The following is a 27611-nucleotide window of genomic DNA, read 5'->3' on the forward strand; positions in this document are numbered from 1 at the left end:
CTTATCACTTCTACCAATGCTGCACCGCGCTACGGGTGGGTGGATGGCGCTGGAAGCGGGGATGGAGGGAAGTGATGAGCAGACCACCGCCACAGTGCTGGCGGCCCACGTCGCCCTGGTAATGTGTTGAGCGGCTTTGTCCGCGTAGATAAGAGCTGCTTCCAGGAATGTTCTGTATTTCTCTGCCTTAGAAGACCCGTCGGAGCACGGCTGCCGAGACGCTGCCATGCAGCCAGGAAGGTGCTCCTCCGGCCTTCAGGCTGCCACACGCTGCGTGAAACCAACCAGTTCCCACTGCAGAATATGTGGGACGTGGATGTAAAAGGTTCAAGTCAGTTGGTGTGGCAGAGACAGACCTAAAAAAGAGAAAGCGAGAGGAAGATTGTGATGGACAACGGCAGGTATCAAGTGTACAGCTCCCTCTTACATGCTGATTTCTACCAAATATGAAAATATTCAACATAATTAAAATATTTCAAAATATTTTAAAGGCCGCTGAATTTAATTAGGCATTGCCTCCACATGGCAACGGCTGAGATGGATGGTTAGCACTCAACGCTTTTAACATTTTAAATTAGATTTAAATTGACTTTTTTTCTTCTGTTGAAAAAAAAACAGTTGCATTTTAGTTGGTATTGAACCGATTCCCTGTTGTAAACTGTACTTTTAGTTTATTGTTTACAATTAGGTCAATCGGAAATGATTTCCCACTCGTACCAATAAATGTCAGACAGACCGGGGACAACTCTTCAATAAAAATAACATTTCATGGTATTGAATGTTTTTGTATCCAGGGATTCACCATCTGCAATTCCAATTCCCTAGAGGGCCTCGGAATAGACACATATTATTGTTTTTCATGTTTCCTTCATAAAAGCTTCTGTTGGCGTCACATCTACAGCAATAAATGATCAAACCTACAATTAAAACATTTTGTTAGGAGTTTCCGTTTGACATTTTTTGCATTTTTGACCCACGTTGCTCATATTTTCTGCATGTGATGGTAAAAACATTTGCCTGGAAACCCGAAAATATTTCAGCGGGGAGGAAAGAGACAGCCCATTTAGCAAATTGACTCCTTCGGGATGCTTGCGGTCTTGCAATATCCTCGCCTCCCCCATGTTCTCCTCTGTTGGGAGATACGCACGAAGCAGGAAAACCGCTACTGCGAAGACGGCCGTGGATTTATGATGCGGAGGCAAGTGCGACTAAACACGGCCTATTCTTATCTGGGCTGGAAGCCACTGCCGTACTTTGAGATTTACGACGAGGTTGAAACAGCTGATTACTCTCGGTTACTGGAGAGAATTGGACATGGGCCGGCGGCGGGAAAGTTTAGTGCGTGTATTTGTGTTTATGATATGACGACGTGAAGCCCAGTAACCCAGTTTTGCTCGACTTGATCTTCATCAAACCTCCATGACCTCTACAAAGTCAACGCGGGAACCTGCCTTGCGTTGAACGATGAATGAAGGGACAGAGGAATGAAGGAATAACTAAATAACTAACACGCCGAAACTGATGGAAAAAACACATTATGGATGTGAGGAAACGTGAGGGCTTTGCTTTAACCCCATAAACCGCTTGTGCTGTGGATTTTCCTTATTCCACTTGACAAATTTGTGGTCTCGGCGTAACGCTGTGGCCAAATCCTGGACTTTTGAGAGTTCAGCCAAACCAAATAATGGGTGCACAATGGCGGAAGGGTTGTTGTGACCCCTCTGACCCCGTCTGGAACGTGCTTCTGGATTATTGTCCCAGACACACTTTTACAGCAGCGCCGTAGAGTGTCGCCTCGCTCTCCAGCCACCGCCACCAAAACAAAATACGGAAATAGAGTGGAATGAAAGAAATGCCCTCCCACTGCTCAATAAATCACCGTTAGGTCGAGTTCAAGTGGAAACAGCAAACAAGTAACAAATTTAAACCAGATGTTTTTCTTTCCTTTTTGAAGTAACATTTTTACGGACGTAATTCAATCAGTCAGAGCATCTCGCGCATTATTATGGGTGAGAAGATTTTTTTTTCTCTGGAACCACAAGCGCCTCCCAAAGCCTACTTTCAGGCCTTTGGGAGACATAGAGTCCATTCCATGGCTCTCATTTCTCCTGGCTGTTTGGAGGAGACTTTGTGTGAAAGCGCTGGCTCCGTGTGATTGATGAACCATGGCCAATTAGAGGCTTAGCCTTGGAGGCCCACAAAGACACCCCTGATCTCAGACATAAACAGTGGCGTCCACGTCGGTCCGGATGATACCTGCTGTCTGCGGGAAGAGCGCAGGCACCTGGGAGGAGACAAAAGTTCTCTCCCGGAGGTTTCAGATGCTCGGGCGACTCGAAATACCCTTTAAAAAAGGAGTCGATGAGGATTTTAAAAGAGAGCTAGACTGTCTCGAAGGGGGACATTCCTTGGGCGATGTCAGTATTCCAGCGTGGTGCCATCCCGCCGGGGGGCGTGGCGGTGGGCTGGCTGCTCCATCTGACATTGACGAGCAACAGGGGCGCCAGCCGGGCGCTCGTTAGACAAACTATGACAACAAGATGTTGCCCTTGAAAATCAATTACAAACAGGAGAGCGCCCCTGCATCTGTTTCTGCTTGGAGTTATGCAGCACCATAGCTGCCTCCTTCTGTTTTTTTTTCCAGAAAGTCTGACTCCGGTGCCATTCAGATGGTCATCCCAGAGGGATTAGTGATGGCACTAAAGCCTCTGAGACGGGCCTTGTAAATCAGAGCAGATGAACTGGGGCGATGACAGCTCCGGGAGGCCTCTGTTATTTGACTACGGCATTTATTGGGGCTTCCAGGGAAGGGGGGGGGGGGGGTTGTCTCATTATGTGGACGCTTTGTGCGTTCCCCAGTGTGGGACATGTAAACCTAGCTTTAAAGAACGGTTTGGTCATTTTGTCGGGGCCATATGTGGGCAGCAGGCTGTTTGCATGGAGGCATTTCTTATTAAATGTCTATTAATGGCTCTTCGGCACGTTGCTTACACAACCTGGGGCCCAATTGATTCAACATGACACCTTTTTACCACTAAGTGCCAAGGAGCTGTGTTTTAAATCAAAAACAGAGTCAATTCCAAGACCCTTGAAATTGCCAACGAGACACGTCACACCAACTTCACAGTGAAGCCAGAGATGCTAACAACGCGCCAGCCCATCCGTCTTACTGACGTCCGCTTTTTCATTTATTTGACTTGGCTTTCCATGAAAGTAAAATGTGTTATTGGGAAACAATTTAGCCAACAATGGATTTCAAGCGAGCATTAGTTATTTTTTACAAGTAAAAGACATCTATGTGTCAACCCGGTCCTCATTTATTAGAACCCTTCCCAGCCTGTAGATCTGCAACTTCGGATCTAGTATTTCCAGGCGGACAACTGCCAATTTTTATTTTGACAAACTGTACGTCTTGGCCCCTCACACATCACAAGCCGTCTCTCCTTTTGTGTCTTTGTTTCTCTAGAGAGCGTGTTTACAGCCATTTCATTTTTTTTCAAGAAGCAGTGAAAGCAGCGTGATAAAAGGCCCCTCACACTGAGACCACCACCAGAGGTAGAATAACTGTAAAGACTCTCCTGAAAGAGCCCTTTGGGTTGAATAGACCTCACAAACTCCTCCTATTGTTACTGAGCCATTTCACTCCTTTCCGTCCATCTGCTGTTCAGTTCCTGTCTTTTGGTCCACCTTATGGACAGAAGGCCTTCCAGGCGTTTTGGCTTTGTCTTTACTCACTGGAGTCAGGCGTGCAATTATCCAAACAAGTTGCGCTTCCTGACTGTAGGAGAAGAAACTCACCAAATATAAGATTAAAACGACAGCAAATTATAATTTTTGGAAGTTTCGAATTTGAGATTCACTTGAGAAATATAGAAATAAAAAGACACATTGATACAGTCCAAACGCGTTAGCCCAAGCTGCAGACTGATGATCCGGCGTAGAGGGATAAATAGAGCCGGTTCCTTAATTCCCCTGAGCTAGTCCAAGTCACACTCACAAGCTGCAGCTAAACTACTGCCGGACGCGATAGACAAATATTATTCTATTCACGTCCACAACAGGAGCAGGGCAGCCTGCGTACTTATGAATGAGCCTGTCTGTTACTGCGAGGCCCTGACATTCTGTTGAGGATGTCAGTCATCTGTAGCGGTAGCCGTGTACGGATTGCTATACAAAAGATTATGGTTTGACGCCGTGCCCTGCACTGCCATAAACTTGGCAGGTTTAATTCCGGCCCCCAGAGTCTCTATTACTGCAGCGTTGGAAAACGAAGAAAAACATGGAACATTGAAATTATATAACAGCACGCTGGAAATAAATAATATGGTGTAAAACCAAGCAATAAACCTCCATTTCAGCATTCACATTAAAGCCAAACCTGAAGGGGTTGACCGGGTCAGCGCGGAATGAAATCTCTCGGAACAGCACACAATGGTTATCTCTCGCAATAAAGGTGATCTACTGCTGGATCTCGGATGGCCTCGCGTGTATTGTTGGCGTTCGCTATCCCCCCCCCACATCTTGATGGCGCATGAAGATTACACCGTGTAATCTTGGCGGGGAAGGAGGAGCTGGCGGTAGAGCGGAATGAATCAGATGAATCTGGAGAACTGGATGCTCGGCTTGGACTGCGGTGGGGGTTTGAGTTCGTCGGGATTGCTGAGGACTTTTGCACCACCATTGCAGAACATGGTCGTAACACCGAAAGCGGTGATATTTGGCCTGCTGCGTTTGAGGAAATTACACACTGCGCTTAAGCAAACAATCGTACAGTTTCATTATCTTTGTTTGAATAAAGCCAAGCGGCAAAGTGAAAGCAGGATTAATCAGAAGGTTTCCATCTTGTTGGCCGTGGCAGCCGGGGCCAACAAGATGATCCTACACATAAATAAAAAAAGCCAAACGGCGAGGCCGGTCAGAGGACGTACAAGGGCAGAAGACGAAACGCCACACATTGAATCAGACGGAGATTTTGAATTAAAATGAATCCTGTCTTTTGCCCAGATTTATTTGACAGGGACAGAGGTTCTCTGGTAACTTGACTATACAAAAAAAACCTCCTTACAAGGTTTGTTACAAATAAACTGATGGTGTTTCGCACTACTTTAATTTAGCTCAATTGTTTGGAGTTCCTTATAAAAAGGAGTCGGACTGGGAATACATTGAAACTGTGGCACCAATTACAATGCCATAGCATGCAGACTCATGTCCTGGAATGGGAATGAAGAAGGTTTTCACCATTGCTTTAGTGGGTAACATGGACTGAAATGAGGATCATCATCATCAAAAAATGAATGTGCTTTCATGGAATCAATATTAACCTTAAAAAAGCACTGCCGCTTTAGAATTAAAGAAATCTGTGGATTAGTGCCGCGACATTCTGGGTGAAAGGCATTTTCTTTAAATAAAGTGGTTGAACAAGAAATTAGATGCATTGTGGTTCTCTTTCACCTCAAATATATTAAGATTTGATAGTAGGAAAGTAGGCGTCAATAATAACAGTTTATCCATGAAGAATTAAACGATCATCAAAAAAGTTGCAAAAAAGAAAAACCCTCATATATGTAGTGGCAGAGAGTGGCATTAAATAAGAAAAGACTCAAGGAAAAAAAAGATGAGCTTGAAGTATCCATAATTTATTACCAGATGTAGGCCTACTTAGTTACATTACTTGAATTAACGTTTATATATTTTTTATCAACTTTTTTTCTTTAATATGATTTTAAGTATTTAAGTCGTTTTTTTGTTTATTTTTTAGTAGCAGGTATTTATGGTATATGTTTATTGTAGTATTCAGAATACATATAATATTCATGTGTTTTTCAAAATCGCTTTAACGAAAGTCTCTCACGGACTAGATGACGTTTCTTGCCCCGGAAGTGTTTCTCTTCCACCCCCGAGGTCGTAATGGCGTCCCGCTGCATTTGAAGGGGTCGAAACTGAAACAGGAGCCGTCTTCATGATACGAGAACATGTACAAAACGCCATGTAGCAGACTGTCAGGTAACCTAAGAGGACACGTGTCACGATGTTTAACGTGCTCCTGCGTTTAAAGATATTCTTTTAATCTGCGCTGCCTGCAAACAGCCCTTGAAGCTGCAGGCGAAGCTAGCTAGCTAGCCTAGCATACAGCTATCTATAGCAGCTGAGATGTTTGGCAACAGGCTAGCAGTGACCTTAGATAGAAGTCAACCACATCTGGAGAGACCCACATTTATCATCTATTCACTGTCTGGTTTGACAACGATATATTTGTGGCTATTTACCTACGACCGTGTGCTATCAAATAGCGCGTAAAGCTAACCCGTAAACCAATGTTACCGTGGCTTCTATAACTGTTACCCGACAGACCGTGACGATGAGAACAAGGTCCACGACACATTAACGTTACGTGTTGGGTGAACGCGCCGTATGTTATTACTGTTATATCCCACAATGTCAGTGTGTAAACGGGGAGAATGAATATGTTTAACCGACACGGACAACGTTAGATTATAGTGACGACGAGCTAACATTAGCTAAGCACAGCAGTCTTTGTTAGCATGCTTTTATTTTGTAAAGGCCAGGAGGTGTCTTATCCTTTAAGACAGTCAGTTTTGTGCGGAACATATGGTTTGTGTTGCATTCTGTTTGTAGTTTGTTTAATTAGTATTCATGCAATATTTAAATGCATTTACCCCCCTCCCCCCTCCACACACACTAATGTTCGTCATTTGTATTTTTTTTTAGATTGTGAATTAATCCCAAACTATTTTCACGTTTTGTAGGGGTGGTCGGTGTCAGTCTGAAGCAGTTAATTCAAAATGTTCCTCATTGCAACCAGACCGCCCGCTGCCTCATTCAGCTGCACAAAAGAGATCCATCACGCTGGCTGACGTACCAACACCTCAACTTCCTAAAACGCCAGGTATCTCTCACTGAATCTGTATCACTGTATCAAACCGTACCGTGAATATATCATTATTTCCTTTTTGTAAAGCACTGATATCTGTTTCATCGTCATATTTGCAAATTATTAGCCCACTTTCTGGTCTCCCCTCAGTATGTCACAAAGAACAACAGTGAGCTTCATCAACGCGCCGCCCAGAAAGCGGCTCCCTGTCCGACCAGTGTAGAGGAGAGAGACGACAACGGCGTCGAAAGACGGGTGCAGAGGATTCCAACTCTCGATCCTGTGCTCACGGATAACGTGTCGTCGTCGGAGAATATCACCAGTAAAGCACCGCCTGGTATTTCAACCTCTGAGCCCTACGACGACGCAGCTGTACGGGAAGATTCTGCACTCTGTGTTGTTGGGGCTCCCAAAGAGACTCCCCATGTCCACGTGGAGACGGACGAGGCGAGGGAGGCGCGTCTGGACCGACAGTGGAAGCAGCTGAAGGTCGATGGTGCTCAGCTGCCGGATATCTATGCTCAGCTTGCTAAAATCAAACTCACAGGTAGAATACCCCAAAACAGATTCTTTTCCCGTAAAATATGGACTATGAAAAGTGAAGCATGCGAAAAATTGCGTAAAATATATTAAGATTGTTAAATATCACTGAAGCCATGCCTGAGCGTGGTAAATGCGGCATATTGAGGAAGGAAATACAAATTAGCATACATTTACAAACATATGCAGTGTTTCCCCTACCATTATATCAGAGATGGAGGAGGAGGAGTTCACAGAAGCATCTACATCTGCTGCTGGCAACAGCTGCTGTAGCTGCTTATGTTGAGACACTACCAATGTTGTCAGGAACATAAAATAACATGAAAATGTGCTGTTAACTTGTTAGCACTTGGCCTTCCTCATGTTGACATGTAATCATTTGTTTACAGCAACAAGTCAAAGCAAAGTTTTGTAATGTTCTGTCCCGGTTACTTGGAAGTAGTAATATTACATTACATTACAGGTCATTTAGCAGACGCTTTTATCCAAAGCAACTTACATTACACTTCCACTTCCACTTTAAACCCATGGCCTTTTCACATTTTTGCCCGGGGAGCAATTAGGGGTTAGGTGTCTTGCTCAGGGACACTTCGACATGGAACATGGGGCAGCCTGGACTCGAACCACCAACCTTGTGCTTCCCAGCACACCTTCTCTAACCCCTGCGCCTGTTTTTAATTTGCTCTGTTATTCGGTGTTCTCAGCGCTGGTGGTAACGAGTGCAGCGGCCGGCTATGCAATGGCTCCGGTGCCCTTTGACCCCGTCATCTTCGTTGTCGCCTCCCTGGGAACGTGCCTCGCCTCTTGCAGTGCCAACTCAATCAATCAGGTCAGTTCTCATTATTATTAAAACATTAAAAAAAACACTTAACAAGTGCTAACCAATACATGTTCTCATTGCGTTCAATGAAAAAGTGGGTCCAAACTTCTGACTGGTACCGTGTACATTGAGATAGATGTGAACTACTGAACGTCATCTTGGGAACACGGCCTTTCAGCTGTTCACAACCTACATTGCATTTATGGTCCAATAAAGCAAAAGAAGAATCACTTAGCTCGTGTAATTGTTTAAAGAATAGCATCAAAACGTACAGATGTTTACTCCAATCTGTTTATTTTAAATTACCAGTATCCTTTTGGAAAGAAATTGGGTCTCAGACACAGCGAGACATCTCTTGGTCCCATAATGCTTGAAACATCTTTTGTTGATACGTTCTACAAACACGGACGTGCTTGTTGACAGCAACTAACATCCACAGTTTCCCCGTCGATGACGTCTGCAGGAACAAGCACATCCGCTTTTGCACTCTACATTCTTCTCTCGCTACGCGTCTCACAAAATGCATCGAGCCGGCTGAAAGCTTTTTTTTTTCTCCCAGAAGCCACGAATGGAGGCGCGCTGCGGCGCGGCTGCACACTTGGGATGCCGGGTATTAGTGGCGCCTCCCCCGGCTGCCCAGTGTTGTACAGAGGAATCTGCTCGCCGTGACTCAGGAGTATTAGTTTAATGGGTGACCTCTCCCTCAGCCCCACCTTGAACTCTGCTTAGCAGCGTCTCTGGCCTGTCATTTGGCAAAGGCCATGATTACACTGCAGGTTCCTGCCCCCCCCTACAGCCCCCCCCCCCCGAGCTCCCTACTCCGGCCTGCCCTCAACAGCAGACCTTCCAACCGCTTGTCTGTCTTTGTTGTGCTCCACAACAACAATGAAGGTCAAGCCGACGGAGAAGTTGCGTTCTCTAAAGTTGGTTAGAGTGGACCGTGGACCACGGATGCAGATGGCTCAATCCCTCCAGTGACTGTCATGCTCGTGCACCTCTGCTTCACGTGGAGCAGGTGTGTAAATATCCTTCAGGTATTTGAAAAATGCCCCCCTCCCTCCCGCACCACCCTCGCTGGAGCTCCATCGCCGGAGAATCGGGGCGGTCAGAGCGCTGAGTGATGCAAGAGGCGGCTGTCTGTACCCTTGGGTGTCCCTTTATCAGCGGACCCCTCCTCCCCCCCTCACATCACCGCTGTCAGTCTTCATTTTGTCAACTAACTGGGCCTGAGGTCAGGATACGACACGGCTTCGTATTTCACTCAAACGGGGCCAGTTGCTTTTCCGTGCCTCTCTGTCAGGTCTGGTTTCAAACCCACAGTGGAGGTGAAGCACGGGCAAAGGTGAATTTCAGAGCACATCTAGCTGGTTGTAAATTAGATAAGTGTGTTTTAAAACCTGCAGGAAGTACTTATTCCAGGCCCTTCGTCAAAGCCACATTTGTTTGAGAAGCAGGTCAAAGTTCTGAATAAATAGTGACAGATTTAAGCAGGCCAAACATTTCCTGTATTTTGGAACTCCCCGGGCAAAAATGTAAAAAGCCATGGGTTAAAAAATGCAATGTAAGTTGCTTTGGATAAAAGCGTCAGCTAAATTACCTGTAATGTAATGTGTGCTTCTGTGTTGCCCCAAAACTCCTCTGTGCTCACTCTGTTTGAGGCTAAGAAGTCCTTTTTTGTGGCTAGCAGCTGGTATGTGACCCCCTCCCTCCTCCTCCCATCCCTCCCTTGTTCTCTCTGCTGACATTGTGCGTCTCATCATAAATGGGATTTGTGTTCCAGGCACATCGGCCACCTGTCTCTGACAAAGTCGTGCAAGGGCACACGTTTCAATCAAAAGGAGAAACATCATTTAGGAGCGTGAAGTTATGTTCTGTATGAACCGCATGTGGCTCGCTGCGTATGATGCGACTCTAGTTGTTGCTTTGTTTGTAGAGGGTGATTTTCTTCACCCTGATTATACACACAGAGGCACGGGGAATGTCTTGTGTGACATGTAATTGCCCCGCTGTGGGGCAACGCGCTCCGTCGGCTCTTTCTTAAGGTAAAGACACTCCTTCACCTGTGTGTAATCCATCCCAACACTTCTGGTCGCACCATTTGTTTTTCATAATCCTAAAAAGAAAATTCCCATCCCTCTGATCTGCTGCCAGGTTTTTTTTTTCCTTCTGTATTTACACTCCCTTTCATGTAGAATAAACGGGTATTCTTCATTAGTGTGGTTATATGTGGAAAAAAAAATGACAACAAAGAAAGAAGATTTTGAAGATCACTTCCTTTAGCTTCAGCTAGGCCCTAATCTCTTAATGGAGTGTGTATGTGTGTGTGCAAGTATGTGACCACACAGCTGTTGAGTTACCTTGAGCTAAGGAGGGGAAATGATTGTGGTGGGGGATGCTTTTGCTCTTGGAAGTGCCAGTCGGATCTTCGGCGGCGCTGTCAAAACTCGAGGCTGCTCTTTGTCCCGACGGGAAGCACCCGTAGGGCGAACCGAAAATGCTGTGGTTTCCTCTTTAAAATGCGACTCTATTTAGGAAAGTCGACGGAAGGGTGTAAGCACTCACAGTCACGTAACAATGGCATGTGGCCGTCTTGAGTTCCCCACCACAGTCGTGATGCTGTCATGTCTGCCTCCACATCAGAGGACGTCATTATTGAAGCTTCCAGCTCAAGCAGCTCTGATTAGTATTTAAGGCAGCCACCTCCTGTGAACCCCACACACACACACACACACACACACACACACACACACACCAGGCACGGCCTCCACAGGTGTTCCTCCCGTCATCACCTCCCAGTCTTGCCCACCGCTTCGGCTAATTGGATAATTGGGTCAAGCGCTGGGGAAGTCTGAGGTCCCGAGCCGTGTGCAAACGAGATTCCGGCCTTCCGCTGTAGAATAAAGGCCGCGCGGCGGTTTGGGGCCGCATGCTTTTGTTTTGGCGGAGCGCTGCGGCCGCCTCGTGTCTTCTCTCTGCTTTCGTGACCAGTGAGTTTTTCCTTTTGTGTCTGTGTTTGTCCTGTGGTGAGCTGTCTGAGGCTGGCACGCATAAGCAGGCCCCCCCCCACCCCCCCCTCTTCTCTCGTCCTGTGCAGACATGTATTATTTACCCGTGTGTGTGTGTGTGTGTGTGTGTGTGTGTGTGTGTGTGTGTGTGTGTGTGTGTGTGTGTGTGTGTGTGTGTGTGTGTGTGTGTGTGTGTGTGTGTGTGTGTGTGTGTGTGTGTGTGTGTGTGTGTGTGTGTGGGGATAGCTAGTACACAATTACCAGTGTATTAAGAAAATGGGGTTGATTTATGTAGTTTTCTTAAGACTCTGAGTATCAAATCTTTATTTATGAAGATGTTGAATACGGAAAATTGTACATTAGTATTCAAACAAGGTAAAAAAATATTTTTTTTACCCTTTTTGGAAGAAAATGTTTTGTCGAAAACAATGAGAAGCATAAAGATCATGAAAACACTGAGTCTGTTTTAAAAGTCTCTATAAACCTCTAGTGCGTTTGCCGGCAGTGCGTCATCTCATGCAGACACAAAGCGAGCGTGTTGTGCAGGCTTAAGCTCATTCAGGGCCTTTTGTCACGGGGAGTTTGTCATGAAGTCCAGAATAACCCCTCACCTATCGGGGCCGGGACTACAGTGAGGAATTTGCACCACGGCGGGATGGTTTATGGCGGCCCGAGACGGACTCCAGATGGAGATAATGGTCCAGCAGCAGCGCAGTAGGTGGTAGCAGGTTACCTCCGGCTGGGCCGCATTCCTGCGCCTCAACGGTGAAGTGACTGCCACAACAGTTTTTCCAGGATTTGGCCTCCTCTCATTGTAGTTTGAGGCACCGCCCGTAACGCGGTACCTCTTGAGAGGATCATTAGTTGTAACAGGAGCCGCGTAGCCGCTAAAAGCCCACCATCCACTGCCCTCTTCAAAGAGGATGGAGCCCTTCCTCTGCTGGGTTCGTGTCTGTTCCCCCGCGGAGAAGCAGCCGCAGAAGATACGCTTTCAAACGGGTGCTGCAGAATGCAGCTCGCACGACGACATCACTGTCCTCCTTGGGCAATCTATCTTCAATCGGCCTTCGAGTCGGAATGCGCTTGATGATTTGCAATGGATCAGTTAAAAAAAAAATAAGCCCTATATTGACGGGGTGGTTAATTCTCCTTTTATCTCGAGACAGATTGAGCTGTAAAAGCATCAGTGCTTGTCACATTCGTTGAACTGGCTTAGAAACACAATTGAGTGTTCAAAATGTGTTTTGTCTTTCAAAGGATTGTGTTTTTCTTTAAGAGGAGTCGACGGTTAACGGTCAAACGCATCAGACGATCAAAAGCCAGATCATTTCCCAGTGCAGATGCGGCTCTTAAGATCTTGTTTTCCACCAGCTTAGTTAAAACAAAAGCGCACACTGAACTTTGACATTGACGGCTTTGAGGTTTCGCTTTTTCGTGATCCTCAGCAAGCTGTCGTTTAGCCCGGGAGGAGGGATGGGAATTTATTTTTAATTGCCCTGGCTAGATGGGACACACACAAATTGCTGGATTGAAATGAAAAATTAACTATTTAACAGCCCTGTTAAATAGTTAATTTCTTCTAAAGGCCTTTTGTCTTTGTCAGCCACGGGGTGCCAATCCGTTTCCCACTGTACGAATTCATCTCTTTCAGCCGCAGACGGCAGACAGATGCTTCTCTCTGATAAAGTCACGAAGGGCTAAATCCACCGATCATACCGCCTGAGGGAGGGAGCACTGTTGCCAGGCGAAGGATTGGTTAGCCATGGATACAAACGTGCTCACAACTGCCTCTTTCATTGTTTATGCTGTTATGCGTACCTCTCTTCTTTTAAGCACACTTTTGCATCAATCGGTAGTTGAACGCTACCTTTTTATTAAAATACTTTCAAACTAAAGCTCTGTGCAAGGAAAACTTTAATATACTACTACATTCATATTTGTATTTTTGAACCGTCAATAGTTGTGTTTCTACTTCAGGCGAATAATCCTATGGAGTCATAAGCTTACAAATAGTAATCGCAATTACAAAACAAATCTATTGGCACGGTGGTCATTTTGTCATTCTCTTATTGCATCATTATATATGTTAGTATATACTTCTTTTTCCCTCCAGCACCATATTCTTTGTGATCCTGTTATGAGTGGAGGTGAACACGGCTTCTCATCGGCGTTGGAACAACAACAACAACAATGTCGTCATCTTCCCTCTTTTATTTTTTTTCTTTAAGCTCACACTTGCTGCTCACACGCAAAGTGTCTCCCCGAGCTTTCGCTGTCAGAGCTTGTTTGAGCAAACACACCTCGCCACAAAAGAGCCGCCGTCCCCCGAGGGCCCGAAACACGACTGACTGACTGACTGACTGACGGACGGGCAGGTGGGGGCCGCTCCTCCCCAACGCCGCTGATTAGCCTTTAGTTTTGTCACAAAACACTGTGATTACAGGGCTTCGGTGACCGACCAGATAAGGTGCAGACACCCACCCACCTCAGCACTGTCTGTCACCGGTGAACCTTTCCGCGCCGCGTTTGGCGGCGGCTGACCTCGTGCAAGCTGAGTAAATGTTGTCACGCCAGCTGATGCTGCGCCGCTGCCCCACTTGTTGGTTCTTGCGGAGTCTCATTGACGGTCCACAGGTGGGGAGCTTATTGCACATGACGATTAGTCATCGACTAGAACTCTTGTCAGACGCCTTTTTGACTGAACGCAGCCTCTCTTCAGCTCTGCTCCCGGAACACGAGTGGACGAAACCTTCCCCCTGCCGCTGCTCTGGAGCCGAGTGGGCAGAGAGCTGATGAAGAGGCGCTCGCTTAAGAGCGGGGTCCCGCTCTGCTTCTCATAAGCCCCCCGTCAGCAGACCGAGGCTTAATTCGCTAGATGTGATGTCGCCGTTCGCTGCCAAGCCACTTTGCCCAAATGTTTTGGTTTTCGCTGAGCCGCTCCAAATGACACGAAGAAAGACGATGTGATATGAGTTAACGCCGCGAGTGAACACACACTTGTTGTTTTTGTGTGTGCTCCGGTATATTGAGGGACATTGTGGAGTTGCCCATGTTTGCTAAATGAGCTGCTTTTAATGGTTTTAAAGTTATTTGCGTTCATGTTCGGCTGGCCTTTCACTTGGAAGTTCTAAGGGAGACAATTGTACACGTGCATATACAATAATGGCTCCTAAGTTCACTGAGAAACGCACTGCTGAAAAGACGTAAACCATTAAAAAAAACACTTTGCACCAGAATAGAAAAGACAAAAGAAGTTTGCCGTTTTACACTTGCTAGGTAACGCAACAATGTGCTCAGTCGTGTATTTAGGGGATCACGCTTATGTGTTTGTATACAATGAACCACGTATTCCCCTATAAACTTGTTTACCCAGTCCATCTGAAGGTAACTTCGTCAAAAGGCGAGTAGGAACACTCTTTTTAGCGCGGAGATCCGTGGATAATTAACAAAAGCAGCCCTGGTTACAGCGTGCCCGCGAGCCCTCGCTGCATGCTAATTTGATTCAAACGAAAAAGCTTTTAGGGCAGGGGCATCGTTGCTGGAAAGCAAAATGGTTACCAGCGTGCACCGGAGCTTTCCCTAAGCCGTGGGTGTGTCTCAAATCTTAAAAGTCCTCTTTTCCCCGGCCCAGCGTTTGTCTCACAGGGCTGCGCAAACCGTACCCCCTCTAAATAAAACTCATTTAGCTGTGTCTAATGAAGCATGTGGGGTCACTTTATATTTCCCCTTCTATCCGGCCACATGCAGAAAGAGGGGGCGTGCATTACCGTAAGGCCGGGGGCGGTTAGTTCAACCCCGGGGTTTTTTTTTGTGGTCAGCTAGTTGTGTTCATGCTGTTTCGTGCATTGCGGTCTATTCTTCACTAATCTCAAACAGTGGGGGGTTTTTGTCACTTTTTTTATTGATTGTGTCGCCTTCAATGCACACCTTGAGGTCACAGGTGAGAGTAAGAAAAAAAAAAAGGAAACTGCAGAAACTATGGCATATAAATGGCCCGAAAAGAACATTTCAGTTGAAAAAAAGGTTTCCTTGCTTACGGCTTCTGCTTTCAATACTTGTCTGTATACTTGTCTGAAAAATAGTTATTCTCCAATAACTATTATTCCGACTGAATCTCAAGTGGCACTCGGGTCCTCAGCCCTTCATTATGTAAGCACAGCGCGCACCCTGAGCACTTGGGAACAAGCTACCGAGGATATTTCGAACACTCAAAAAAAAGGCTCTTCTCATAATACTCACATTTAAGAGCAGCAATCTTCTTGAGAGCCATATTGTTCAGAATATTGTACGCATGCCAAGACTGTTAGATTGTTAGTCGTTTACTCAGGCTTTAACGTTTCCTGCACTCTCTGAATCTATACGTACTGCTGCTGATAGCGGTGGCATTCAGGTACATTCAAATAAAAAGACGTCATACATTCACCAGTCTGCTGATCCTAGTTCCTGCGGTAGTGTACATGCTGTATCTCCCTCTGTAATCCGTGTTATCTCCCCCCTAATGCACACGCACAGCGGAGAGCGCTGCGTTTCACGCTGTGTGTTACGCTGGGATTAGATAAAGCCAACGGCACCACCTGGACAATGTATTGTTTCGGTAAAGTGGATTTAATCTCTGCATTGAACGAATCCAAAATGAGGCTGTGAGAAGCTCAGTGTGATGAATCTCAATGTGTTTTCCATTCAAACTTCCTGGAGAAGAGTTTGCGATTCTGTTCTAGTTACCAATTTAATCCCAAACACAGCAGTTGTTTAGCCAATAGATAAAAGGGGGTGAGATGGCAATAAACACTTTCTTTGCCATATTTTCAATGATAAATGATGAATTCCAGCTCATGTGCACCTACCAATCTTTTCTCGAGCGTCCCCCTTTAAAGTGTCCCGGAGCCTCAGCGCTCCTCCCGCCCTTTTATGTGCGTCTCAAGAGGCTTAGTGAGTCTGCCTCTGTGTCTCGGCCCTCGGTGGAGCATCACGCCCGCTCCGTCAGGCCGTCGGCTCACCTGCCCGCTGCTCCCCGTCTCACCTGAAGCGAGGGAGGTAATCCCACTAGGTTTGGGTGTGGACCCTTTCTCCCCCCTCTCCCCCTCCCGTCTGTGTCACAGGAGACACTTTGGGTAATTAAAAGGACCTCAAGCCGCCTGATGACATGGCGTCCTTTCATGTCGTCGGCTAACCGCTGATTAGAAGCGCAGGCCGAAGTGTGCGTCTCTCTGCACGTGGGTGTTCACACCTACTGCTTTGTTTTGTACTCTGCTGTACGCTGTAGTTCCTGTTTTCTCTGCCTGTGAAGTGCTTTGAGAAACGTTGCTACCTTGGTGGTCGGCGTGGCCTCTCGCACGGAGGCTGCGTTGGTTTATGCGTCCCTGGAGTTTAATATCGTCCTCCCCGTTCGCATGTTTGCCCAGTGACAAAGGACACCCTTTTATAACAACTCAGCGAGGCATCGTCTCTCCGCCCGCGGCCTCCAACGCAGCATCTGTGAACGCACAAAAACAAGGCCTTGAAACGCAACGTGCCACCTCGCAGTCATCTATTCACGTAGTCCAGTCGTTTCACTCCCACACAACTGTAATCAGTTTGAGAATGATAGACCTCAGGGTGCTTGTTGCCATACGTGTGTGTGTGTGTGTGTGTGTGTGTGTGTGTGTGTTTTACTTTGAAAGTCTTTTGTCTCAGTTACCCAGATCCTGTAGATTAAAAGTTTCCGCTGCGGGTTGGATGTCTCTTTCTCCCACCTACAGACCTTTCATCCGTACGCTTGTCTCAGTGATTGCTTATGAAGAGACTGGGGGGGTTTCAATTTCACCAGCCGTCAATTTTTAATGTCACTTTGCCACTTTGAAGTATCCGTCTTTGTTCTAAGACTAAATTACATCCATTTGTACGGAGGGCTGTGAAGTAGAGCTCAGGTCTCCACAATGAAGATGGCAGCGGGCAAATGCCGAAAGAACACCACTTCAGTCTCATGAATCTACAAAACTTGCTGCATTGGGCAATTAAATTTATTAAATTTCGTTTTTTAACTTCAGTAAAGACAAAGTTTAAAGTATTAAAATGATTTAGCATTAGAACATAAGACTAAATATTTGCATTGGCATTGATTGCGTTATTGTGACAATTTAATCTTCGTTGAAAAAATAAACCTATTCGTAGATTGTAAGGAGCACGTAAAATGTGTTGAACTGTACTGCGAGTGCAAAAGACGTAGACGTGGACCCCCGTAGCCGTATCGTTCTCTTCTCCCAGCTGCCAGTTGTCCAAGCCTCAAATAGTGTCGTCCTCGGGTTCGTGACCATCGCTGCGACTCAGCCCGTTGGGACACGCCAGCTTTTACTCTTCTCCGTTGAGTCCCGGACAGGGACGGATTACGGGTCACTCACGGGACAGATGGCTGAGTCTCAGCCCCCAGAACCCGTTTGGAAGCTAAGCAGTCGCCTTTCCACTGGATCCACTTGACTTGGGATCGTGAGAGAAAAAGTAAAAGAGGGACGGGTCTCGGGGGGGGGGGGGGGGGCGAAAGCTCCGGCAGGGGAGAAGGACATATTCTGACAGGAACACAAGCCTCCTCGGCAAACGACCCCTTGTGTCGGGTGGATCAGCAAATTCTTCCCGCTCCGTGTGAGTCCAAGAGTTTGTGGGGTGAAAACCACGAGGTGTCTGTAGTCAACAATGAGATGGAACATTTGCATGGTGGTTGTTGTTATTTAATGCCCCACCCCAATGTGATGGTTGACGAGTCCTCTCCCTACGTTTAGAGGCCAGTTCAGGGATGAGGCTGAAACCCGCGGGTTTGAAACTGCGTTCCACTTCGGGGGGGGGGGGGGGGGGGGCGACTTCACTGGTTAAGTACAAAGTTGCATCGAAGTCTTTGAGAAAATGACCCTACTTCTGTGTTGCTTTGTAACCTCAGCAAACCTGAGCTTCAAATCGTATTCAACACGGCACGATGTAATTTAGTAAACTACGCTCCGTTTAGAGTCAAGTAGACGTGCACTGCGTCGTTGTGTCTCTTTACAGAACGTGCTGGCGGACAAAGATGCTGGTTGAATAATGTGAAGCAGTGTCACTTTTCTCTGTTTGTTGGACACGCCGGATCTTTTCCGGAAAGACGTCGCCCGGGAGAAGTGGGCCGAACCAGACCTGTGAGCCGTTACACAAATAGAAACATGTAAAGGGAGACTTAGTTTGGCTGACAGTGGGCAAACCAATAGAGGGGAGTGGTGGATCTAATGGACTGAGGTTTTACAGAGTTTGGATTAACTATATATATATATATATATATAATCTGCTATGTGATTTTCCAGGAAAATTCCCCATTATTAAACATAGGAAATGACCAGAATAAAATGGAAAAATTGGGTTATTAGCTAAAGCTAGGCTATAATTAGCATGTCATAAGCACACAGACAGTAAACGCTTGCGATTCAAATGTAAAACATAACATTTACTTTAGTTGACTTTTGGGAAAGGTAAAGACCTTTTTTTCTTTTTATGCATCAGGCATATTCATACGCTTTTATACCTTTTATACCAAAAATGTGTCGACATTTCCAAGATTAACTTTCCTTTAAGAAACTCTTCCTCTCAGTGTGTCATGATTGGCATCTTGTTGCATCCCTCACAATTTTTTTCTTCCTTTGTACCCCCCCCAAAAAAAAAAGATGTGTCCTTATAAGGCGACGCTGTGGACGAGCGGGGAAAGCGCGGTCCGGGCCTCACTGCGTCGTCCTCCTCATTTTGAAAGGCCCGTCTACATGAAGGGCCGGCTTCTTTTTTCTTATTTTTTCTCGCCGCGGGTCACTGATGCAAACAGAACTGTAGCCGAGGTGCTGACGGCTGCCGTCAAGTGGGAGGGAACAAGCGAGGGCCTTCATACGTGTCAGCGCGCATCTGCCTTCTGAGGGGGGGCTCTTTTGCTCCGCGACCCTCTGCGCCGGTAAGAATCCCCACGCGCACATTCACACCCGTTCCGGGCTTCACTGTGGTCGCACGCAGACGAAATATCTAAACACTCGCATTCTCTCAAGCGCACACAGGGTCACATAAACGCCTCTTTTCAAACGGGATGTCATGTCAGTCACACTCTCAGTTGTTTGCAAATGCCCACCAATGGCGGAAAGGACTGTTTATTTCTCTTTTTTAAACAAGTGACCACACACACACACACACACACGCATACACACACACACACACACACACACCCAGCAGAGTTTTTTTTTATTTTTAATGTATGGGCCTTTCACCGATCGGCGTTCCCACAGTGCGGCAGGCTGAAGAGAACGTAGTGGAGTGTGTGCAAAGCGAAGTGTAATCAGGAGCCGGAGTGAAAGGCGGTCATTAGCGAGGGACGTTAAGTTATCGGGCTCAGACGGGCGATATGACCCGGCAGCGCTCCAACAAAGGAATGCGTCCTGTTTGCACAGTCGATATGTTTACAGTGGAGGGAGAACGGATCGGCCAGCTGGCACGGCCCAGTGGCCGGCCCTGCGAATGAAAAACCCCTTTCACACAAATGAAGATTAATATTTGGAACTGGGCCTCCACAGGTTCTATCTGTCTCTGGCGTTCTTGTGGCGTGACGCATATTTACACTCGGGTGGCAAATTTATGAATTGATCCCCGAGGTCATACGTGGTAGTCGCTCTCACCGTGACTTTAAACAAACACGCCATGTAATGAAAAATCTCAGAGAGAGAGGGGGGGAGAGGGGGGGTCTCCTGCTCCTAAAGATCCACTGCCTTGCTCACTGCCATCCATCGAAGGTTTGCCCCGTAATCCGAGACCTCCCGCACACCAGGAGGCGGCGTTTGCTGGCGACGATGGCAATCGGACACGCCGGGCAACCGGAATCACAAACACTTCTGTCCTTTTTAGGTGCTTTTAGATCCATTGACATGAGCGCAGTTTGGCGCTTCGCTGTCCCGCACTCGGGCCATCAATCAGGAGAGGGAGGCTGCGCCAGCCGACACCACCGCCGGGGGGGAGGGGGGCAGAAGAAGGGAGGACTCGGCGCACCGCTGGGAGGGAGACTTGACCCGAATAAGTGAACTGACGGGTTCTTTGCTCTCTGGTCGAAGGACGGGTGATTTCCTTTTTACCGATTTCTTCCTCATGAATCGAACCGCTTAAACAAGTGGAGCTTCTCGTGTCTCTTCACGCCGGCGGATCTTCTATTGTTTCATCGCATCAAAGGAGAAACCCCGGCAACATCTGCCAGCTGTTTGTGTGCAGCATTCCACTCACAGACACGTGTCTCCTGCTTTTATCTCGCACCTCCGCTCCAGATAGTGTGAGCTAAACATTGCTATTTTGTCAGTGACAGGCGTGACGTGAAGGAGATCTTTTTCTAAACACTTGTATTTCGCCGCGACCCCCTGAAGGTGTTGTGCGTCGAGATGTTTTACATCAACCTTTTCACTCCATCCATCTGTTGACACGCGCGTCGTTTCATCTTTTCTTCCTGTTTTTAGCATTAAAGTGAAATCAGCTCAACGTGCGAGATGATGCGTGATGATCCTTTTTATATCTGTACTGGTGTGGTATTTGTGCTGGTTACAGACCACCAGCCGCCCGTCCCTGATTACCGCAGAGTCCGCTCAGCCGCCTCTCTTTCTCTGCACAATCTACACATTCCTTTTCCTGGCGTTTCAGGGTCATCATCCTGCGTCTCTTCTTTCCCGGTTCACCAGTGTGTCTACCGTTAAACTCACCTCGAAATAAACCTTAATCTGCCACAGCAGCTTTGTTGTTTGTGTGTTGTGACTAGCCGGGTTGCGCGCCAGGTCTGTTTTCTTCTTTCATTTGACTTCAAACCGCCGTCAAGCGAACGTCTGCCAGCGCCGCAGCGTTGACTTCTGAGGGAAGCTTAATCTATGCAAATCTCTGGGCTGCTTGTTTGTCAAGTGCTTGATCAGAGACACTTCGCTGTTGGTGGGAGGGGGGGGGGGGGCTTTGAGAGCTCTCATGCTTCTTTCTTTTTAAAGCAGACTTGGCTCGCATGCTGTGAAACCCCCCCACCTCCTCACCATGGATGATTGAGTCTGCAATTTGACTGCAGTGTGCAAACAGGTGACATTCTGACAAGTGATGACTTGGTCTTATTGTTGGGTTGAGCCTGTGCACCTGGGAGAGGTGTGTGTGTGTGTGTGTGTGTGTGTGTGTGTGTGTGTGTGTGTGTGTGTGTGTGTGTGTGTGTGTGTGTGTGTGTGTGTGTGTGTGTGTGTGTGTGTGTGTGTGTGTGTGTGTGCCTTGTACTTAGGCACACACTCGCCCTTTCGAGTAAACACAGCGGACGCAGTGTGTAGTTGCTGTATCACTGCCATCTGACCTTCACTGCACTTCCTGTTGTCCTCATAGAATGATAGGAAGTGAGGGGTTGATAACACACACACCCTCTCCCACGGGAAACACAAGGAGCGGCCGGTGCAGGGCTCATCGTGTACGGTTATCAGGTTTTACGCGTTCGTTCTCTTTTTATTCCCAATATCCACTGAGTGAAATCCAACATTTTGCACACTTGCAGTCCCAGTGAAACGTGAGTCAGAGCGTCGTAAACGTCTGCGCTGTGACCTTCTTCACAAAGCACACTTATGAGATTCGATTGGACCTCTAGAAAATGGGAAAGCTTTGCGCAATATGCAGCCACGGAGGACCGCTGGCCCCTCCCACTCCTCCCACCCGCTCACCTGTTGTTATGACGACAGGAGCACAGGGGCGAGACAGACGGGATTGAAAATAATATATTTTTTATTAATGAGTCATCAAACATTTTAATCTATTTGACAAAAAAGGTAAAGCAAGAGATTCAATTTTTTTTATATGTATTATTATAATAATTTAATCAATTAATTAATTGTGTCTTTTCATGATTGATGGCGGCAGCAGCAGCAGTCAGATTCTATAGCTTCTGGTTCTGTCCCACAGACGCCTCTCTCATCTCTGATACTGAGCCACGCGTCATGAAGGACCCGTTATGCTACTCTGCTCCACTCATTAGTGCACAGCAGAGGGCACAAAAAACATAAAGCGGATGATGTGTCACCGAGCTGAAAATGACCAAAGAGGCGTCGTGTCATCACACCATCTGAGCGCGAACATTGATACATAGTTCACGCCAAATATATGTCGACGCCTTCTTCCTGCAACAGGCCTCACCGACGACAATAAATATATTGAATAAGTGTGTACGGCGCATCCATTCCCCTTTTACAATAACTAGCATTCTAGACTAAGCTCATTTTTAATGGGATTGTACATCAACACACCTGACACAGCTTGTTGCTAGAAGCTGCAAACGCCCGACTGTCACACCGGCTGATTACAGTCAATGTGCCTCCACTCCATCTTTCTGAGACCTCCAGACCAACCTGCTGCAGCACTCGGGCCCCCGCAGGTCTCCGCTGCCCTCACTCACTCTAACACATGGCGGCGTCGAGGGCGGATACACGGGCTGAGAGGGATACTGATGCGAACCAGATGAGGTCCTTTAGACTTAAAAGGCCGGTGAGACGCGGCGCAGCGTTTTTGTTTCTCCGCCTATTTACTGTACAGGTGCCTCATATGAGGGAGGGGGGGGACAATGCACAGAGCGCTGTATTGCTTTGCACTATTTGTCTAGAGGCGGGCTGATGTTATTGGAGAATTTAGTGGATCCGTCTCTCTTTATGTGAGCAGCGTTGCGCCGCGCTCTGCCCCCCCCACTCCCTCCTCCTCCGGGCCCATGTCGGCTCTGCTCCGGCCACAAGGTGCGGCTCGCGCTCTCTCTCTCTCGCGCGGCCCGTGACCTCCCGACACATTTCCTGACCCAGGAAATAGAATTAACACCTCGGCTCGCGGCCCCACAGTCCCACACACCCAGCTGTCCATTAGCTCGGCCCAGTCCCGTCGGACGCGGCTCAACCGGCTCGAGCAGGACATTTTCTTTACCGCGTCGATTCAACCGCCGAATTTCACGTCTTTGGGCGCCGGGAGGGTTTCAGTGCCGTTGGAATTCCGGCAGTAACTTGGGCCAATGGAGGAAGTGTCTATTTTTAAGGGTTGTGGGCGTGTCTCTCTTACTGCTAGTGTTGTGTGTTTGTCCTCACAATAGTAGCGTAACCGCACTGTGACTAAGCATCAGCTGTGGGGGCTCCTGCGGTGAATTGGACTGAAATACCTAGAAGACGACGGGCCAAGACCCCCTGCAGAGCAGCAATGCAATGACCTTTGGCCAAATAATGTACACCAAATGAAATGCCATTAATTCCACCAGGAGGGTTTATTTAATTGAATTTTTTATAACATGATGCCTTTCGGATATTAAGGACTGCAGTAAATCTAGCAACGGGTTTAAGTAGAGAAAAGTGCATTATCTGTTTATTAGATATTTTATGTGAGCCGTATATCACCCGAGATGCTTCTCGATGTTCTAAGTGCCTGATCTGTTTTCTTCATTAGTCAAAGGCTCTTCTGTAGGCAAGCAAAATGCACACATCTATGTATGTTTACCCGCTCTCACACACACACACACACACATGCTCAATTGCACACACACAGATTAGCTAGTTCCTGCATTTAAGCACCCCATGTGTTTGCATTTTAGTCACACATTGCCAATCTCATGGGAGCACTTTGAAACATACTCCTCCAGAGCAGATCATAAAACAGGAGTATAAGTAGTTTTTCACATAGTTGTATCCCAGAACACCCAAAACCCACCCACCCACCACCTTCCACCTCCCGTCCGCTTCCTCTCAGAAGGGCAGGGTGAAGCCTTTGGCCCAGAGGTTTGCTCGTCCCGCATTGCGTCTCTCCAGATGTTGCCGAGAGAGAGGGAGAGAGAGAGAGAGACTCGTGGTGGAAGTCCTGTGAACGTGATCAAATCGCAGCGCACACTTCAGTTTGTTTGCACCTGCAGGCGGGCAGCACTGTAAACAGTCCCACCCAGGCGTTGCTGAAGGTGAAACATAATATGGTGGAAGGTGTGCAAGAGCAAGCACCACTTAAAGTGGATCTTCTGTCTGACATCCAAAGTGAGCACCCCCCCCCCCCCCCCCCCATTATATGGTGCATGTGTGTGTGTGTGCGTGTCTCCTGCATTGACCCACCGGTGTTTCTGTCTCCGCAGTACTTCGAGGTGCCCTTCGACTCCAACATGAACCGCACAAAGAACCGCCCACTGGTCAGAGGACAGATCAGGTACTCCTTTTTAAAATAATATTATTATATATGTCATTTTCACTTGTGTGGGCCCGATGAGGGACATTGATCTGATGTCGAGGTGCGTTTGCAGGCAACGTTCTAATGACCACACCTCCGAGGAAGCCGTAGCACGGAGCTAACATCCGCGCTGATTAAAACCTGTCCGTTTCCTGATTTAGGCACTGAGCTGCATGTAGAGTAGAAGCGGTAGCTGCCAATAACTGAAGCGTTGCTGCTAAATTAACCCCAGCAAAGCTCCGACTCATTGACCGTCTCCAGCAGGCGCAGGTATTCACTGATGCATAAACAAAACAACCACCCAGTGTCAGTGCCAGGAGACGGGCTGCTTTCTTTCACATTTCGTTCTTACAGGAGAAGACCTTTGTCTCTTTTATATCGTTTTACAGGAATATGGGCTTTTGCTTTCAGAATCCCCATAGCAACAGAACATTAATTTACTGGCTGAAAATGGCTTGAAACTGTTCAGTGAGTTATTTTATGATCCAGTTAATCCAGCGCTGAGTGCACAACCATGTCCCCGCTAAAGTTTGCCTGATTCCTCTTCATGTCACTTAACCAAATGTAGCGGTTCCACTTGGCTTCTCTGCACAAATTGGTCGCATTAATTTGATATCATAATGGGATGTCTGGGACAATTATCTCGCAGGATTAGTCCTTTCCATTTATGTATTTCCCGACTGTCAGTACATTAACTGTGTATTCTGTTCATTCAGTTCCGCACATCTTTGCCTCCCTGTATACATCACATCACACCTCTGACGTAGCGGCTGCCCCCCCGGCCCCCCCTCGGAGTCAGCCCACAGCCACAGCCAGACTGTCGACAGCCCATAGGCAGCCTCCACCTCGTCCCCACATAAAACAGACACAACACCACTAATCACATTAATGCCCCAATCTCCCCGCGCGGCCACACCACCAAAATAAAAGCCCTGTTTGACTTTTAGAAGAAAAGGGGCCTGCGTCTGGTCAAGTTTTTAATCTCGGCCGCTCTCTTTATTTTATGGAGCATTTACTGGTGAATTTAAACCAGACGTCGCCATCGCTGCTTTCAATAAAAGATGAGGGGAGGAGGAGGAGGAGGGGGCTAAAAAGCCTGAGCCTTTTCCTCAGCGAGTTTTGATCTCCGGCGTGTGCACGTGCTCTTTATCTTGCAGCTCTTTTATCCCTGACAAACTCTTATCAGATGAGCTTCCTCTAAGCCTCCCGTTTTGAGACTGGGCCCACTGTTTTTTGCTCACTGTTGGTGTGTGGCCCCCATGGGTGTGTGTGTGTGGGACATGTGGAGCTATCGTTGTCTTATCTGGTGTCTGCACAAGCCTAAAAACTTTGTCCCATAGTGCCCATGTTATGGCACTTTAGGCTTTTGTCTGAGCCTGAATCTGGGTTTCCTTTCATCAAGAATCCCCCCCCCCCCAACCAAAACTTTTTTTAAACTTTCCTTTGTGCATTTTTTTTCCTTCTAATATTTTCTCCCCTTTTTCTGTTTCCCTCCTTGACGCCAGTCCCCTCCACGCCGTGTCCTTTGCGCTGGCGTGCGGAGTTCCCGGAGTGGCTCTGCTCACGCTGGCGGTAAACCCGCTGACGGGCTTCCTGGGGGGCCTCAACATCTTCCTCTACACCTGCTGCTACACCCCGCTCAAGAGGCACAGCATCGCCAACACCTGGGTGGGGGCGCTGGTGGGCGCCATACCTCCAGTCATGGGCTGGACGGCCGCCACCGGTTGCCTGGAGCCGGGTAGGACTGCATGTTAATATGTGTATATGTGTATATGTATATGGACATCCTCAGGTCGCATGTTTACCAAAAGCGAGACAGAAGAGTGCGCGTCTCTGGCCTAAGAGCCGCCGTCACTGACAAGCTGCCAGTCCGGTTGTGGTGGAGATTTATATCCAGAGTACTTCTGATATTGGTGTATTTGCTTGGTCTGAAGTAAATCACCTTTAAGTCTCCATAACTCTCGTCGTATGCAGACAGGAATGAACCGATCAGATATATCAACTCGTCGTGTCGCTTATCAGCTGATTTACGCTGATAAGAGAGCGTAACAGATAAATATAAATATATCAAATATAATTATATATATCATATCATTTCTATATTTATACAAAGAGTTTAACCGTTCCTATCCATATTCATCCATACGCGTTTAGTCATATACAGACATTTCATATTCTGTATTTTTATTAACACTGTCAGCCGATATAAGTTCAAGGAAGAAGCCAAGAAGTGCCGCCAAAATATCTTTAGTTGTGAAATAAGCAATAATGCTGTTTTTATTATTGTGGACATTTTTTTGTTTTGGGTAAAATAGCGTAGATGTTCTTAACTAGTTTTTGTAGAGGCAGAAACAATGTTTTTGATATGCTACATCGTTGACCACACGAGGTGAGTGTCAATGTGTATAAATACACCATAATATAAAGTACTGTCTTTAATTCCCATTATACAATGAAGAACAGTCACTTTTTATTCAAAGCTTCACAACATAAAACATTTAGTTCCCTCTTATATTTTGCACGCCAAGCATTTTAGAGTCCTGCTCCATCGCTGCCCTCCTTCACACCTTTCTCTCTCTCTCCCTCCTCCCTCACAGGTGCTCTGCTGATGGGTGGTTTCCTGTACTGCTGGCAGTTCCCCCACTTCAACGCCCTCAGCTGGAACTTGAGGGAGGACTACTCGCGCGGCGGCTACCGCATGATGTCCGTCACCCACCCGGGCATGTGCAAGCGCGTGGCCCTGCGCCACAGCCTGGGCCTCATCGGCCTGTCGACCGTGGCGCCCGCGTTGGGCGTCACCACCTGGACCTTCCCCGTCATCTCGCTGCCCATCAACCTGTACATCAGCTACCTGGCCTTCGTCTTCTATCGCCGGGGCGACCGCAGCAGCGCCCGCAAGCTGTTCTTCTGCAGCCTCTGGCACCTGCCCATGCTGCTGCTGCTGGCGCTCACGTGCAAGAAGCCCCGGGGGGGCCCGGAGGAGGCGGCGGCTCCGGCCCTCGCACTGCAGAGCTAGCTGGCTTCCAAGACGCCCCAAAACACTTTTCAATGCCTTCTGAGAGCTTTTGTTTTAACCGGGACGCTCTCCTGGGCGTCTTCCTCTTAACCACTCGTCGGGGTCCTCGCGACCGTTTTATCCGTTTATTTAAAGCCTCTCACT

General features: G+C 47.4%; 1 protein-coding gene across 1 annotated transcript in view; it reads left to right on the top strand.

Annotated features, from left to right (window-relative positions):
* Positions 1–5843: 5843 nt before the first annotated feature.
* The window catches only part of cox10 (cytochrome c oxidase assembly factor heme A:farnesyltransferase COX10), a 22209-nt gene continuing 441 nt past the window's right edge, over positions 5844–27611 (top strand). Inside the window, exons 1-7 of the mRNA XM_040177059.2 lie at positions 5844–6003; positions 6768–6907; positions 7043–7439; positions 8137–8261; positions 24360–24430; positions 25957–26189; positions 27049–27611. The exon at positions 27049–27611 is cut by the window's right edge and continues 441 nt beyond it. Of these exons, the coding sequence (XP_040032993.2) occupies positions 5973–6003; positions 6768–6907; positions 7043–7439; positions 8137–8261; positions 24360–24430; positions 25957–26189; positions 27049–27467 (1416 nt within the window). The 5' untranslated portion in view covers positions 5844–5972 and the 3' untranslated portion in view covers positions 27468–27611. The remainder of the gene's footprint in view (positions 6004–6767; positions 6908–7042; positions 7440–8136; positions 8262–24359; positions 24431–25956; positions 26190–27048) is intronic.

This window comes from Gasterosteus aculeatus, chromosome 5 (assembly GCF_964276395.1).
Source record: "Gasterosteus aculeatus chromosome 5, fGasAcu3.hap1.1, whole genome shotgun sequence".
Classification (NCBI taxonomy): Eukaryota; Metazoa; Chordata; class Actinopteri; order Perciformes; family Gasterosteidae; genus Gasterosteus; species Gasterosteus aculeatus.